General features: G+C 39.1%; 1 protein-coding gene across 1 annotated transcript in view; it reads left to right on the top strand.

Annotated features, from left to right (window-relative positions):
* The window catches only part of MTBP (MDM2 binding protein), a 62614-nt gene that overhangs the window by 41013 nt on the left and 3193 nt on the right, over window positions 1-18408 (top strand). Inside the window, exons 17-20 of the mRNA XM_065398620.1 lie at window positions 9692-9787; window positions 11904-12170; window positions 13444-13702; window positions 16637-16750. Of these exons, the coding sequence (XP_065254692.1) occupies window positions 9692-9787; window positions 11904-12170; window positions 13444-13702; window positions 16637-16750 (736 nt within the window). The remainder of the gene's footprint in view (window positions 1-9691; window positions 9788-11903; window positions 12171-13443; window positions 13703-16636; window positions 16751-18408) is intronic.

The raw sequence follows: 18408 nt of genomic DNA, 5'->3' as shown, positions 1-18408 counted from the left end.
AAAATATCATAATGCTACTATATAAATGCATGATGTGCCCACACCTTGAATACTGCATGCAGTTCTGCTCTCCCCATCACAAAAAAGATATATTAGAATTGGAAAAGGTGCAAAGATGGCAACGAAAATGATTAGGGTGAGGAGAGATTAAAAAGACTGGGACTGTTCAGTTTAGAAAATGGATGACTTAAGGGGGTGGGGGGGATAGGATGGAGGTCTAAAAATCATTAATTGTGTGGAAAAAATGAATATGGAAGTCTCATTTAGCCTTTCATGTAACACAAGAACTAGGGGGTCACTCAAAGAAATTAATAGTCTTTTCCTTTATATAGCTTGGGCCTTTGATCTTGTCCTCATGTAACAGGTGACCAGCAGACAATGGCTCACTCCTCAGGGCATAGCTTCCAAAGGCTGGGTTTTTGCATAATCGGAGGTAGGGAATTTGCATTTGCTTCTCACTAGATATTTCTCAGGAAAACCACCTAACACATTTTTATTCCAGGAGTCTATTCTTGTCTTGCACATTGTTCAGTATAGTCTTTTGAATCCCCATCTGTCACATCTTCCCCCCCGCCACCTCCCTTGAGAGGTTACATTCAATCCTGGCCCATAATAATACGTCACTCATTTATTTAACACAATGGACCCCAAATGGGGGCATGGGGAGGGTCCGTAAGGTCTCTCAAGGATATGGCAGGAAATTCTCATAGCTGTTGCCATGTATAACATAGTAAAATTGTTTATGAAAGCAGTGTGTTCTGTAGCATTGGGGTAAACTGCTGGAAAAGCAGTTTTAGAACTGCTATATTCAGGAAACTAATTTAAAGATGTGCTGATTGCACACAAGTGGTAGACCATTTAAAACGAAGCCTAGCCATAACAATGAGAGACTTTTACAAAGTTTTTAGTTAATCAGTGCAGATGTCTCCAGGTTCTTGGCTAAATTACAAATAAAACTGCGTCATTCCAATTAAGTGTGTGAGAGAGAAGTGAATAATTTGTTCATTACAAGAGTTCTTTTAATCGCCAATTTTGAAAAACCTCCAGAGTTGCTTTATAGCCATGGAGTATTTTGATTCGCTTGAATGGCTTGCTTTGAATCACAGTTCAATAAACCCTGAATTTGAAGGGATTTTGCTCCAACACACTCATGATAATAAGTTGTAGAATCCAAAGGGTTGTGATGAAACTTTACGTCTTGAAGTGCTTTTACTGTAACTAGAAAATCTTAGAGCATTACAAGATAATTTGTAACTGGGAAGTGCAAAACAAATGCAAGAGGTCTAAGATACTAGAGCAGGACTACCTAAGCTTTCTGCCCAGTGGGATGAAAGATCTGATAATGGCATATACTGAATATCCTCATCCCATTCAGTCTCAGAGAGAGAGAGAGTGGAGGCACAGCAGTGAAGATTTTCCAAAACACCCTCCCACCTCACCCCCAATTTGTTTAAAATGTGAAACATGCAAGATTGACTGAGAACCTCTGTCCACACATGCCAGTGTGCTTGAGTCTTGATCTGGGTGAGCAGTGACATGGGCTTTTCTGCTGAGATGATCAACAAAGGTGGCAATTGTAAATGTTGTTTGAAGTTTTGGGTACTGGGGGCTGAATTGATCCACTGAAGTGAATAGAAGTCTGGTGACTCTGAGGAGTTGGATCAGGCCATTGCCTGCTAAGAGCTGCACTGAATGGCTTTGTTTCTCATTCACTGATGACCAGCCATACGATGGTAATGAGTTTTTGCCACCACCAATAAGGACTGAATTTGACTAGCTGACCAGGCAGTTCTGTGCTCTTGCTTTACCAAGACTATCAAGTCTCCACCATGCAGCACATTCTAGCTTTAAAAAAAAAAAACCTAATAGGTTAATAAGTACATATTTAACATGTGGGTATTTTTAGCTTAGATTTTTCTTCCTCTTTAGTTTTCTCATGTCTTCTTTTTCTCTTGTTCTCCCCTTTTCCCCCCTCCTTCTTTTCTTTCTCCTCTATTCTGTCATCAATACCTTATCTGTAAAATGGAGATAATGGAACAACAAAAACAACTTTTCATTTTGAAAATGGCAAAACTTTTTTGACTCGTGACAACCATCACAACTGACCCTTTCCGTAAACTGTTTTGGTTTTGACAAATTGGTATTTTTCCAACAAAAGAACAGTTAATTGGAAAATTACTGACCAGTTCTAGCTCTAATCACAAAACTTCTCTCTCTCATGGAGCACAGTGCTGCAAAACCTTATGCAGGAAATGCAAGTGGCAGGAATGGTTTGAAGTTTATCCAGTCCTCCTGTTATAGCTAGCACTTACAAAATGCTGCTCATCCATAGGTCTGAGTGTATGCAAAGTAGGTAAGTGTCATCTCAGATGATGAATTGATTTAGGGAGAGGTTGTGAGTTGCTCACGGTCACAGAGAGCAAAGTTAGTGGATGAGCCAAGAATAGAACCCATATTTCCTGTCTCCCTGTCCTGTGCCCTGTCCACAGGGGCCCATTGCCTCCATGAACTTCTCCAATATTTGCATTCTTTCCTGTATTAGGAGAAAATGAGACAGATGGGAGGTATGAAGTGGATTGGTGTGGGCAACCATAGGTGTGCAAATAGTAGAACTCAAAAAAACGAATGTAACTGGAATCTACTTATTAATCCTTTTATTTATATGTGTGTGTGTATATATGTATGTATGTATATATAAAAAAACAAGATCTTCTCCCATCTAGATTTAAATTAAAAAATTGTTTTCTGTGTTTCTTATTGAATTGCATTGCAGTATACACAGCATCAATCGTGAAAGGCTTTTTTCCACCTATATGTATTTTGTGTGTGTATAGAGCTTGCTGACTTTCCAACTGAGGAAATCTTTTCCTCCTCAGATACCCTCTGGCTTTGGGACTCTGTGCTAGGCAGATGAACTGGCTCAAAGGTGGATTTATAGTGGTGTATGGCGCAAAAAACTACAAAGTAATTCCTATCTTCTAAGCTTTGCTTCCTCTCAAGATTCCTGATTGATTATTGCAGTGGGATGTCCTTCGGGACATGAATATAGAATTCTGATGCCAGTTTGCAGTGAAAACTTAATGTGTATCACAGGTTGTGTGTCCTTGTTGGATATTTTATTCCTGCTATGGGGCTAGATGATGAAGTTCAGGGCATAGTTTAATATTGAAAGAATTTCTATTTACAAGCTTAAAAAAAACCCCAAACCTTGAACGTTTAATATGAAGGAAAGTAAACAACATATGCTTCTGTACAAACATGCAGGAAAGACTGTAAGGGCTACTGAGAGACAAGACAATGAAACTCAATGACAGATGAAGTTGGTGTTACTGAATACTTAATGCTCTTCATTAAAATGTCACAGATTGGGGAGGAAGCAACTTCTTGCCTCTGGGATAAGTAACTTATGTAGTTCACTGTAAGGCCATCTATAAACTAAATAGTACTCTCAAGTTGAGAACATAAAAACATAAAGCTCAGAAAAAAACTTGGATGATACTGAATTTAATCCATGGAGATAATCCAACTGCTATGATGTGTATATGTCGAGATGAGAAGTAAAATCGTCAGACATTTGAACATAAGTTAAAGATTTAAGATGCAATTTGAACTATTTTATTCAACTCTAATCACCTAATTACTGGAAGAACATTGCTCAGATTGAAAGTAACCATGAAGAAGTGATAGTGAGTTCATAGAGGCATGGGAGATATTGAAAAGAAGAGAAATTTATAGGAGCGTTTGCACTGACAAAAGAGAATATCAGGAAAAAATTATTTATGTATAATGGCTAATTACCTTTACCATTTTAAAAAAAAGTAGATTCAGCATATGAAAGTAGGTGAAAGAACTACAGTATGGCCAGGGCAGCCTTTATTTCCAGTACCTAACTTCCTTTTCTTTTAAGATAATGTAGGGATGAATCTTTGTCATAGCTGTCTGTTTCTTATTACAGACAAACTATGATGATTCTGAAACATTATTGATTTCTATAGTGCATTTGCAATAGATATGATAAATTAACATATAAATGCAGTTTTCAAAAAATCACTAGCCTATACTAACTAGTACAGGGGTAGGCAACCTATGGCATGCGTGCCGAAGGCGGCACGCGAGCTGATTTTCAGTGGCACTCACACTGCCCGGGTCCTGGCCACCAGTCTGGGGGGGCTCTGCATTTTAATTTAATTTTAAATGAAGCTTCTTAAACATTTTAAAAACCTTATTTACTTTACATACAACAGTAGTTTAGTTCTATATTATAGATGTATTACTGGCACGTGAAACCTTAAATTAGAGTGAATAAATGAAGACTCAGCACACCACTTCTGAAAGGTTGCCGACCCCTGAACTAGTATATACCTGGCATTTAGCTTTTTAAAAATTGCTTTGAAAGCCCATTTGCAGTCAGTTAAGACTTGCAGACTATTTCAGTTAAACATTTTACCTGTTTTATACTGTGGCAACTACAGCAATTGTTTACACAGCAAAATAATATTAGGATAGTATGCAGGACCACATTTTCAAAAAAAGCTCATTTAGGTACTTGACTGAAGTTGCCAAATTTTCAAAATTGGCCCGAAGACTTTCCATATTTGCTTTTCCATGTAATCAGTTGCTCTATTATTTTCCAGTTTAAATTTGGATTAATCTTGCTGTATGTATTGAAGAAGAATAATGCAAGAACAGGAATGATGCACATATTTTACATTTTCGTTATGCAGTATATAACTTTTTGCCTTTTTATATGAATCATAATTGTCCTGGACAAGAGCACTCAAAACCTCCATTGAGTTCAGTGGGAGTCATGCCCCCATAAGGACAACAGGAGCCTACTTTTTATTTACATTTGGCACTCTTCAGACTGTATATTTCCCCCACTGCTATTAAAATACAATTTAATTTGTTTGCTTTTGTTAATTTAAAAAAAAGGGGGGGGGGGAGGAGGGAGTAGCAGCTGTAAACATGTTGGTGCATCACTAGTCATCACTAAACATGATCATGGCACAGGAGCTCCAGCAATCCATGCTACTAGTAGGTAGAAAGAGTACCCCATGGAGCTGTTGCTGATTAAACTCTCATGAAACACAAACACAAAGAAGCAGCAGAGGTCCTCTGTGGTAAACAGTATTTATTTTAACCACATTAGCATAAAAGAGCACTTTGAAACTCCCTTTAAAAATAAATAGGATTCTTGTTCTTTTAGGTTTTGCTTGCTCTTTTACTGATAGGTTTCCAAAAAAGAAATAGCCTGTAAAAACCACAAACTACTTCATTAAAATTTAACAGAGATGTTTTCCTATAAACTTTAATAATTCCATCATACTTTTTTATTTTAAACTCCCTGCTTTTGAATTTAAAGTGTAGCACTGTTTCCCTCTAGAAGATATGGAGATGAAGGGTACATGCACAGAACAGCACCATGCAAAAGTAATGTCATACAGATATGTTGCCTCTGCATCTGCTCTTCACTGGTCCATGGCTGCATCCTACTCTCTTCCTGTTCACTAGCCTGCTCTATTTCTCCCAGTCACCTCCCCGGTAAACCTCTTCCCCTTGTTCCCTGATGGTCTTCCCCTCCTAATTCTCTTTGCTATCTTGGCACATTACAGGAGAGTACTGTGCATGCATAGTGTCGGCTCTGTGATACCTGGGCATTGTGATTCTAGTCACTTGCTGTTAGAATATACAAATAGTTTAGATCTAAACATCTACCAAAAGTCTCATATTAATGTAGATTTATGTACCTCTCTTAGGAGGAATAAACATTTGTTCAGTCTGTTGAATTTAATAACTACATCCCTCTATATTGTGTGAATAAAACTATAAATAGTTATAGAAAATTGTGTTGCCTGTAAAGCAGCTTTTAAGATTAAAAATAATTAATCTCACAAGGCGTGTGCAGGTTTCATGTCATCTAGAAAGCTCTCTCCACTGTGATGACTTAATGATCTGTATCCTGATTATATATACAGAATCAGGTGTAGGCTTACCAATATTTCTACAACGTTTAAAGCCTTCACTGTTTTAATATTTATTTTACCATAGCACTCAAAGGATCCAATCAGGAATGGGATCATTGTGCTGAACAGTGTACAAATACATAGGAACAAGTGGGCTGTGCCTTAAAGAGCTTACAATCTAAAATTTCCATGCCGTTTTGTTATATTAAATTGTGAAACAGTTTGTAATGTAGAGGTTAGCTATTGGTTAAAATATTCTCTGAACTATTTTTCTTCTAAAAAAAATAATTACTAAGCTATCTTGGATATAAACTTGGTATCTTAACATTCATGTATAGTCCTGTTTATTTTATAATGACCTGTTATTACAGTAGCATGCTCTACTTGGAATACTAATTCACTGAAACATATTACAAATGTTTGTCATATAGCATTATAACTGACTGCATAGAAAATGATTGTACTATAGTAAACATGCACTAATTGGGTATCTAATTATATTCTTGTGTACACAAGTATCAGATCCTAGAATGTTCATGGTACATCAAACTATCAACCCTATGAACTAAATTTTTCAGATCATGTAAATGTTTGACATTCCCACTTGTGTGTTCTGCTGTGCAGAACAGATGCATAAAAAGCTAGACAGTGCTTCTTGGAAAGTGATTTAAAATTTCACATTGATTATGGTTATCAGGCTTTCTTCCAGTCTGCCTCAGCTTGCAAGGATTTAATTTTAATGTTTTGAGAGACGGGCTATCCCACCGTACTCTTGCATACTAGAGGAGAGGGATTTAAACACACAGGAGTAGAGTGGAGTAAATATTAGAGGGACCCATATTTTAAGTATCACATCCGTTTCCTCCAGTATAGGCTCCTTTCCCCCATTCATTATCCTGCCTGCCCCAGGTTTATGCTCTTTTACTGTCCTCACAACCCTATTTTCTCTCTGGTTCTGGTTTTCAGGTATCTAAAAGGGTGTCGTAAGGAGGAGGGAGAAAACTTGTTCACCTTAGCCTCTGAGGATAGAACAAGAAGCAATGGGCTTAGACCTCCCTTGCTGCAGTTTAGGTTGGACATTAGGAAAAAGTTCCTAACTGTCAGGGTGGTTAAACACTGGAATAAATTGCCTAGGGAGGTTGTGGAATCTCCATCTCTGGAGATATTTAAGAGTAGGTTAGATAAATGTCTATCAGGGATGGTCTAGACAGTATTTGGTCCTGCCATGCGGGCAGGGGACTGGACTCGATGACCTCTCGAGGTCCCTTCCAGTCCTAGAATCTATGAATCTATGAAATCCTGGGGTTTATTGGGAGTAAATGCCAAGTCTCACAGACAGAAGACTATCTCCTAACTGGGAGCCACTGGACAAAGAACTCACTGTAACCCGGTCACTTCTCCCAATGCTAACCATATTCAGCTGTGCTAGGGAGAAAGAGAGGGAACCATGGCTCTGGTTTGCATTCCTCCTCATTCTTACCTGCTGCCTTCGCCTACCAGGAGTCTAACCTCTTGATAAGGACTTCTAGCAGCTGTCTGTTCAGCTGCTCACACAAGCTAGAAGGTTTTGTATCTGGTCTCTCCAGAACAATCAATAACTTCATGCTGCTCTCTGGAATGTTCCATGTATGTCAGCCATGGCATCTCTGATATACACTGTGGTTTCTTTGTTGCGTGCTTTTAGCTCATGGATTCTTTCAGCTTGTGCTTCCAGCTGATGCCCTAATTCAGCTTCATCTGTTCTTCTCATTATTCCTTTGGCAAGGAAGAGGGACTTAGGCACATGTCTTATGGGAGTCTAAGGCTAGGTCTACACTACAGGGGGGGAGGGTCGACCTAAGATACGCAACTTCAGCTACGCGAATAGCGTAGCTGAAGTTGCGTATTTTAGGTCGACTTACCTGGCTGTGAGGACGGCGGCGAGTTGACCACTGCCGCTCCCCTGTCGACTCCGCTTCCGCCTCTCGCTGCGGTGGAGTTCCGGAGTCGACGGGAGTGATTGGGGATCGATTTTATCGTCTCTACACTAGACGCGATAAATCGATCCCCGATAGATCGATCGCTACCCGCCGATCCGGTGGGTAGTGAAGACGTACCCTTAGAACAGTTGCCGTTGAAACATCATCTCTGGATCTTGCTAAGGACAGGGCTCTGTGGAAAACAATTGCTGGACTGATAGCTGTGATTGTCCCTCCCTTGCTAGATTTATATTTTTGGCCATGTCAGCAAATGTTTTGATTCCAATTTTCTTGACTGGGCTGAAGAAGTTATGTGTCCCATCAGAATCAATTGCACCACTCAGAAATCTCTCTGCTTGTTCTTCACCAACGTCTACTGTTTCCAGTAGAGACTCTTGTACCTCTGATGTTACCTGCAGTCCAGTAGATATATTGATAAGCACCTCTGGATGTGATTCAGAGTCAAATGGGTTTGTCATATTGTTGATGACATGATTGGTAAGAACTGTAACATTCATCCCTCTTCATTGCAGAGGCAAGGATTTGCTTGTGGATTTTGTCTTCAGTACTTGTTGTTAGTCCACTTCTTTCTTTCATAGCTTTGGATATTCACTCAGGAGATGATTTATGAGGGTCCTCTGAAAAGGGTAATCTGAAGAAGGAACTTAAGTCATCCATATAATTTGTGAATGTTGCTCTGGTGAGTGAGCCTGATGAACAGCTTTCGAATGAACAAGTGGTTTTGTATAATGCCACTTCAGTCCTTTGGTCAGAAATAGCCACAATGAAAGCCTCAGAATATTATCCAAAGCCGGGTGATTGTAGTATCCAGAGGTCAGCTACTTTTGTGCTCCAGTTGGTGCACGAGTTTGTCCTTTGGTTAACAAGTAAAGAGAAATATAATTCAGCCAGCAATAGTGTCATCCTTCAGAAGACATTCAGAGAAGGTGCCTCTCAATTGCAGAATGCGTAGTATTTAACAGTTCCAAAATTATCACACCGTTGCACATAAGCCTTGCTGCAGAGCTACACCGTGAGTTTGGGGCTCACAGTTCAGTTAATAATAGTACACCATCATGGATTCTGCATCAGTTATGATGAGCTGAAACATGACTGACTAGTTTTTACCATTTACGTTAATTTCAGCACAGTTAATATGGTGGTGATTGGTCAAAGCTACAAAATGACAACATATTAAAAGATATTTTTATTGGTTTTGCGTGGTCAAACATTTTTTCAGAAATGCTGAAGCTATTTAGTGTGAGGCAAAAATGGGGAATATCAGCGTTTTGCTATATACGAACGTGAAATGTTTTCACATTGCATATTCTTAATTGATTAAGTATCTCACAAGTCATTATAATAGTTTTCTGTATTTTCAATTGAAATTTGCATACCAGCAGATCAGTTTCATACTTGAAGGTTGTGTATTGGTAGAAGTAGATTGCCTGTCCATAGTACTGCATTAGAGGGTAGATATAAATGTACATGAATTCCTAATGTAATTCTTTTCCATTTGTAAGCTTTTGTACGTACAATGTAGCATCTAGTCTTCTCGGAAGGTTTTAATTTGTAGTTGTCTGTGCATGCAGTACTAATTTTTGAAATAGGTTTTTAATTTAGTGACTCTTACGCACAGGTCAGTTACAGTGTTAGAGATCGCAATACACAGCTTCATACTGGGCTTCATTCAAAGTGCTCACTAAACCAAATGGCAAATTTGATACTAATATATAGATCTAATTTAAAATACATACTCTTTTCTTTTAGTGAAAATGCTTTTCTTCTGACGCCAGAGCTTACTCCACGGAAGCTGGGAGGTCTGTCTTTTGAAAAAGCAGCTGGGTGCCATTATCATGGGCTTGAGTAAGTTTCCTTGCATTGCTTGATGTGATTATTTTCTCAACATTGTCATCTAGCATAAAACCCAAGTTATAGGTGGGACCCACTTTATGCAACCTGGAAACTATTTATAGAAAAGTAGATCTACAAATATGTTTGGGATGTTTACTAAATGGTTTTAATCCCTAGCATAACATGTTTTTTGTTTCCTCTCAAGCCCACCCCAAAAAAACCAAAAACCCACAACCTCTTCTGTTTTCTTTACCCTCACTTTCTGGACTGGTATCAACTGTTAAACTCCTGTCTCCTTGATGGTAATGAAGAATGTGACTTTGGCCTTGTCTATATACACACAAGTTGTACTGCTTTAACTTTGCTGCATCTATATTCAGGCCTGTAGCTTCTGAGAGAGATGCTTCATTTACATAATTAAATGTCTAAATTAAAATATGGTTTTACTTCAAATCAAATTATAAACATTTTCAGCTGAATAGTCATGAGATATGTTTATAACAGTATTTTTAATGTAAATGAAAATTGTGGTGAAGATTGCTGTACGTATCTATAGAATATTCCAGGAATGTCAGAGTGTGTGTGTGTGTCACTCTGAAGTCTAGCATGTCTGTTGAATCAGTATGAAATGATAGGAACAGCTGCAAGCATTGTAGAAAGCTCTTCTTGTTCAGAACATCACCAGGTTGAATTATCACGGTCTGTTACTGTCCAATTTTAAGTTCTCAGCCATGTTGACTTTACAGATTACACCCGTGTGGTGTACATCTACAGTAAGGATCTATGCCATGCCAAGCGTTCTAGGCAGTTTGGTTGAATTAGCTATGATAACACATCACCCTTCCTCTACAGATTATTTGCATGCAAAAATTTCACACACAAGTCAACACAACCACCCACACAACAAAACAAACCGCACACACAATAACTCCAAACACACACAGCCCTGCACCTCAGCGCAAAACCCCATTTTTGTTTTGTTTTTTTACACGTGACTTTCTACGTCTCTTAGGAGGAATAAACATCCTAAAATACAGGAAAGGACCGAACAATAAACCATCAGTTTTGCATCCTAATCTGATGACCAAATTTCAGTGTTTTAGCACTACAGATTTATGTAGTATAATTTTTTCACCCCTGATGGCGTTTTATGGATACCTCAAGTGCTCTTCCTGAAGGTGTGGGTGAGGGGAAGAGAAGGAATAACATGGACCTAGTCAATAGAGTGATGGGCTCCCTAGAAATACCTGACATAGAGTAGATAGAAATAGACTTTCATAAGAGTCTGAAAGCTCACTTAAAATACTGTGGTTTGGAGGAGGGGAGTAAAAAGGGTTGGAGGAAAGGAACTGAAGTATACTGCTCAGGTTGTGTTGCCAGTTTTGCTTGAATGTGATTTTTCTTGCCCCTAATCTTAATCCTTGCACTCTGAAAAAGAGTACCTGATGTGGGTGAACACCACTGGGTTTTGGGTTCTCAAAAAAGGTCTGAGGTCTTGGGGCTGTTGAAACCACACAGATGGTTTCTCTCTGAGATCTATACTATATAGATTTGTATACAATCTTCGTATCTGAAAGTCACATACCTTAATGCATTACTAGAATGCAAATGTCTGTCATGTAGCAGGAAGCTTTCAATAAAATATAAAGCAAAGGAATTGATAACTTTAAATATTTAACAAGAGCCTGATTATATTTATAAGAGAAACACAATCTATTGTCAACATCCCAGTATGTGCTAAAGGGAGAAACAAGACTTCCATAATGCCAAATCCTGCATTCAATAATTCAAGTAAACTTTCTGTTGCCTTCGATGGAAATTTTACTCGAGAGAGAACTGAGTAAGGATAGTGGGATTTGGCCCATATTAAATATGTAACCCAACTTCATCTTGTTGACTTGAATGTAGCAGAATCCACGAGAGAGTCTATCATGTAATCTAGTTTATTAGGTCATTCACAGCAGTTGTCAAGGGCAATCTAGCGATTCAAGTAAAGAGGCGCTGCAGACGTTTCCATAGTTGAAGTTAAGCATGGTTATTCAGTTTTTTTAATGGGAAAAAATTCCCCAACTCTGTTACAGTGGTCACTGGTTTTGTGGTTCTGTTATTTTTTTTATTTCAATTTTAGATACTGTCTAGATAACAGAAAAGCTTTAGAGAGAGATGTGAAATTTGCTGAACTTCAGACTCGTCTTATTCGCTATGAAACACAGACTACCTGTACTAAAGAGTGCTGTCCTGTACCATGTGTCTTGAGCCCTCTTCCGTCTCCTGCAGTTTTGTCAGAGCCTGGAAGTGTCCCCGATGGGGAATCTTTACAAAGTGAACTCAGAACAGAATCATCAAGGCTAAAACGCAGATCAAAAGACTTGGATTGCTTTTATCCCAACAAGAGGTAATGCACTAAATAAAATTTTAAAAATTAAGATTTTTTTAAAGGATCTATCTATTTAAATGTTTAATCCCTCTTCTGTCAGTTTGGTATTTCTCAAGTGTGACCTATGATTGACTGCATTAGGTGCATCAAAACCACAAACCTAAGGCATTTTAATTTAAGAAATTGAGGGCTGTATCCTGCAAGGTGCTGAGTGTCTCTTGAGAGGTGCCAAAATGCGCTTAGTAGCCACTCAAATCGTTATTTGTTTTGCAATAGCGCTGTGAGGCCTCAGCGCATTGTGCTGGGGACTGTACAAACCTAGAATAATACAGTCCACAGCCCATGGAGCTCACAGTTTAAGTAAAGAAGACCCACTGAAGTTCCAGTTCACCCAGCCCTGACCCTCTCCTTATTCAAATCCTTTTAAAAACCCAGTTTTTCAGAATCCCCCACAAGAAGCATTTTTATATCATTTGCATCAATGTAAAACCATCAGCGAGTGCATATGCCACAGCTGAGCAATTGTGATCTTATTACTGTAATTCTTCCCATCCTGTCCCCCCAATTGTTAGTTACACTCTTGTTGCTGCACACCTGCTCTTCAAACAGGGATTGTGTCAAGTGGGGATTTTAATATACTTCCTCAGCAAAGACCCTGCTAGATTCTGGTGTTAGTAAGAAGGGGAATTGTGGTGGTTCTCCATTTCACTGGATTGAGCCCTTACCTTAGGAGTTTCAAGCATTCTCTTCTTGACCCTGTCTTGGTCTAGATTCATGAGGAGACTAAAGCACTGGACTTGGTGACTTGGCAGGCCTATTCTTCTTCATTTTTACTGGCGTAACTGGGAGAGGATCCACATGGGAGAATATGTCAAACAAGGACATTTTTCAATTGGGATGGGGGCAGAGGGAAGAAGTTCCTGCAGTTTTCATGTCCACCTTTAATTTGATTGCGTCTCCTCTGTCCCTTCAGTTAACCACTGTGATTTGTTCCAAACTCTGGTTTTTCTGTAGCATCTGCTATACAAAAGACTCCTTCACTCTGGTCTGGTTTAACTATCGGAGAACAAATCATTAGTAGGTAAGGGAAGAGAGTCTTCCTCACTTATTAGGAAGGAAATTCTATTAATAGTTTGTCACTGCTCACCATTTTCAGCCTCCGTTTGTTTGAGAGTACTGTATGTCTTCAATATTTTAAGCAGTTATAGTAGCCTTTTATAGTTGAGACAAAACCAGCAAGACCATAAACACTTATCTGATTTTTTTTCTTTTCTTTTTTTCCCCCCTCCAGATTAATAAAAACTGAAAGCACAGATTCTCTCATGTCTCAGGCAAGCGGAAGTAGTGTGGGTCACCATTCAGTAGGTGTCCTAAGACAACAGCCAGGCAGATCAGCCAGGCAGATGTCTCTAACATCTGCATCTGTTAAGCAGCCTAGTGGTCAGGCCAACAAAGTAACTGCAGAGGCTGGCCCAGCAAGTCAGAGATGTGTGCAAGAGTCAGAAACTTCAAAGCCAATTAAGGAATCAAGATCTCAGAAACATATACGGGTAAATATATATTTGTCTTCCCCCTCCAGATGCCTCCCCCCTAAAAGATAAGATTCCCCATTTGTAGCCTCATTCAGCATTCTTTCAAAATGTGGGACAAATCCCCAAATCTTTAATACTTAGGTCTGTTCAAGGGAAATTTGTAGAAATCAAGAGAAGTTTTGTATAAGTAAGGAGTACAGGACTGTCGGAAAAGAACTTAGTGCACACAGTAGAGTGCCCAAGAGAAAAAAGAAAGAGACAAAGCGCAATAGATAACAGATGTGAAAAAGGGGAAATTGAAATGAATATAAATTAAAAGTTATGAAATATAGAAAATTGATAAGGGAAGCCAGATATCAGGGAAGGATCCATGGTTGGCAGAGCTAAAAACAATAAGATGATTTTGGGGGTGGGGGGGGGGAATATCAGGAACAAAAATCCTAGCAGTGATATAGGCCAATTACTAGAAGGAGATGGTGTTATTGTTAAAGATGGAGAAAAGGAAGACGTGTTCAGTAAATATTTCTCTTCTGTATTTGGAAAGAAGCAGGATGGTGTGCTTGTATCTAGAGCCGTCTGGAAATGGAAATCCATTCTTGTGAAAAAATTGGACTCTTTGGGGGGAAAAAAGTTTTGTTTTTTTTTTCATCCCAAATGGCAATGAAAAGTTTAAAAACATGGAATTTTTCATAGAAAGGGATTTCCAGGAAAATTCCATGTTGGAAAAACCAAAATGTAGCCTTTTGGCTTTCTGCCTGCAGAAAATGAAATTGACAAGCCTTCCCAGCTGACTGCCAAAGGGTGAGCACCCCAGTTTTCCATCACTTCCTACACCCCCTAGTTGCCAGAGAGATAACTAGGCTGCCAAGGATGTGGGGCGCTCAGCCTCCTTGCCTCCCCCAAATCTGTTTGCCAGGAGGGCAGCTGGGCAGGCAAAGTACTGAGGTGCTGAAAGCGTGCTAATGTATCAGTATTCAAAATCAGCCATGGATGACCTGGATAACTATAGGCTGGTCAGCCTGACATCAATCCAAGGCAAGTAAATGGAAAACCTGATATGGGATTCAATACATAAAAAATAAAGGATGGGGTTATTATTAATGCCAGACAGCATGGTTTTATGGAAAATAGGTCTTGCTGGACAAACCAGATTTCGTTCTTTGATGAAATTGCAAGGTTAGTTGATAAAGGTAATAGCGGTATAGATGTAATATATAGTTGGATTTCTGTAAGGTGTTTGACTTACTACTGCTCAACATTCTAATTGAAAAATGAGACTATACAATATGAATAGAGCCCACATTAAATGCATTAAGAACAGGCTAACTGACAGAGCTCACAGTAGTGGTCAGTGGGGAACCCTCATCAAATGGGGGTGTCTGTCTCCAGTGGGTTTCACAGGGATTGGTCTAAGTCTCAACATTACTCAGCTTTTGCATTAATGACTTGAAACTATATATAAAATCAATGCTGTTAAAATTTGCTTAGTAAACTGGGCCCATTCATTCAAAATGTGTTTTAATGGGGGGAGGGATAGCTCAGTGGTTTGAGCATTGGCCTGCTAAACCGAGGGTTGTGAGCTCAATCCTTGAGGGGGCCATTTAGGGATCTGGGGCAAAAATCTGTCTGGGTATTGGTCCTGCTTTGAGCAGGGGGGTTGGACTAGATGACCTCCTGAGGTCCCTTCCAACCCTGATTCCCTGTGATTCTATGAATACAACCAAATGTCTAGTTCTGCATCTACAAACAAGGAATGCAGGCCTGTGGAGTAGGGGACCATATCCTATAAATCAATGACTCTGAAAAGGATCGAAGTGTCCTAGTGGACAGGCAACTCATCATTGAACTCCCAGTGTGATGTGTGATGTTGTGGCAAAAGAGCTAATGCTGTCCTTGGATGTACGAACAGGGGAGTAGCAAGTAGGAGCAGGAAGGGGATTTGATCTCGGCATTGGTGAGATAGATACTAGAATACTGCGTACAGGTCTGGTGTCCCCCATTTTAAAAAAGCGTGTTGAAAAATTGGAGAAGAAGCCAAAAAGAGCCAAGAAAATGATTTGAGAGCTGGAGAAAATGACTTACAATGAGAAACTTAGGTCAATCTGTTTAGCTTGTCAGAAAGCAGACTGAAAGGCGACCTGATTACAACATGTAAGTATTGTCATGGAGAGAAAATACTGGCTACTAAAGGGCTTTTTAATCTGGTAGAGAAAGGCAGAACCAGAACCAGTGGATGGATTCAATGGAACCAGTCCGATTCAAATTAGAAATAAGGCACAAATGTTCAACAGTGAGGGTGATCAGTTATTGGAACAAACTAACAGGGGAAGTGGTGGATTCTCCGTATCTTGTTGTCAAGACTAGATGCCTTTCTCAAAGATATGCTTAGCCAAACACAAGTTGTTGAGCTCCATACGGGGGTAACTGTGTGAAATTTAATGGCCTGTGATGTTCAGGAGGTGAGACTAGAAGATTTAATAGTGTCTTCGGACCTTAAACCTTATGAATCTGTGAAAAATATGAAAATGAGGATTTTCCATTACCCTCATGGATATGTGAAACAGGAAAATACAATATATATCACTTTATTTTAAATAATGCCTAGCAGCTATACAGAGTGTTCCATCTTAAAGCACTATGTAAATGTTAACTAATCCTCAGCACTCAGGTGAAGTAGGTATTCTCTTCATTTTCCAGATGAAGGAAATAGAAACGCTGTTAAATAACTTTGCCCTAAGCTGCAAAATGGCAGAGTCAAGGCTAGAACTGAAGATTTCCTGTCTTCCAGTCCCATACTCAGTTCAAGTCACAAAGCTGCCTCCCTAAAATTAATCTTTGGGGCAGAAGGGGAAGAAGTTCTGTATGGGTTTATTCTTTAAAAGTGGGCTATTGGAAAGCTTGTCATGGTGATAATTGATCCTAATTCCTAAGTGTGCCTGTGTTGTCTCCAAGATGCTGACGGAAGTGGTTGCTAAAACACTTAAGAAACACGGCATTGCAGAGAACCACAAATGCTTTGCATCATGCAGCCAGCGTCTGTTTGAGATATCCAAGTTCTATTTAAAGGTACTTTTTCCCTCTTGCTCTCACAATTGTACGTAGTTACTCCACCAAAACTATATCCAGGATTAACACATTTAAAGGGATATGATGTTCGAGATTGACAGCGCCAAATATTATACCTTTAAAAAATGTATTTTTAGCTCTATTTGCATCCTATTTGCTGAAAGCTTATAAAAGGGAAATTGCTCTGCACAGCCATGTGATGGAGGATCCAGAGCTAAGTTTGTCTGCTGTTGGACACATGAACCCATGTTTTGTGCTTCCAAGATGCAGGGCAAACAAAATTATAAAACTGAACAAGAATCCGATCACCCCGAATGTAACTGGTCAATCTGAGTCTATGAGGTCCAGTCTTGACAGTGTCACTATTTCCTAGTGACTGTGTTAAGAAAATAAAATGCTAGCAGTCAACAAGTGTAAATCAACAGAGTGTAGGGAAAAGCTTTGGACTCTTAGATCTGGCCAAAGTTTCATTACTGATACAGTCTGCTATTTTGCTATTAGATAAAATAGCAGAATTCAGAACTAAGGGGCCATTTTAAAAGCTTTTTTTCCTTCACTAACCAAGCCTATATATCATATTTAGTTGGTGTATACTTTTCAGGCATATGGTTTACTGGGAAGCTGTTGTGGAAGAAATTGTGAATTTCAGTAGCAAACTTAGAGCATAGGTTCACTTCACTGCAAGGATATTTCTAATGTCTGTTTTTCAAACACTTTTAATCTTTTAGTTTGATAAATTGAATTGTATGTGAGGTGCTTATTTAAAGTGTTACTTCACAACCCCTGGAGCTACTGACCATCCGTGACTACCTGTTGTTTCTGTTCTACACAAGAAAGGTTAGCAAGGCTTGCTCTTCATAATTCATCTTCCCTCTCCAACAAGACAAGTGTATTGGGCCAAATGTTGACCTGTTCTAAGATATGGAAATTGCAGTGATGTAAGTTAGGCCCATTTTCCCAGTGTGTAATTGGGTGCATGTGGTAAAGTAGAGTAACTTGCACTCAGTTTATGTTGTATAGGAGTAACATATCCTGAGGAGTCAGAACAATGAGATAGAGCAAGAAAAACAACCAAGAAGATGATGTAGGAGAGATTGGGGGGCAGAGGAGCAGCTGCTTTATCTTACATTCTTCTGTTTGTTTTGTTGCTATATGGCCCCTCAACCCCTTCTGTCACCTCTGTGTATACATTGCACATGCTTTGAACACCTGTTTGGGCATTTAATGGATGCAGATTACCCTACTTTACTGTTTGTACCCACTTGCATCTATTTTCTGACCAATTTACACCAATCTGATGTGTAAATGCACTGCTATTTATATCTGTTGAACATGCCCTTACCTTCAAAAGTAGTCTTATCAATGCCTTATATTGTGCTGCAGTTATTTTGTACTTTATATTTGGATTCCCTCAATGTATAACAGAGCCAATCATCAGTCTGGAGACAAGTAAAGATGCTGCTTTATCATCAGAAGCCCTCTCCTGACTTGACTTGCAGTAATAATCAGTCTCTCTCTAACGCTTTATGTATTTTTCTTTCCCTTTGTAGAATCTAATCTAAACACTGATTGCAGAGGTTTCAAAAACTTTCCCTCACTTATATAAAGCTTTAGGAGACCATTATGTTTCTCTTGTGACAATGAAGAGCACATTCATT

The sequence above is a fragment of the Emys orbicularis genome, chromosome 2 (genome assembly GCF_028017835.1).
Source record: "Emys orbicularis isolate rEmyOrb1 chromosome 2, rEmyOrb1.hap1, whole genome shotgun sequence".
Classification (NCBI taxonomy): Eukaryota; Metazoa; Chordata; order Testudines; family Emydidae; genus Emys; species Emys orbicularis.
The sequence above is the reverse complement of the archived record's forward strand: the minus strand, read 5'-3'. Positions and strand labels throughout refer to the sequence as shown.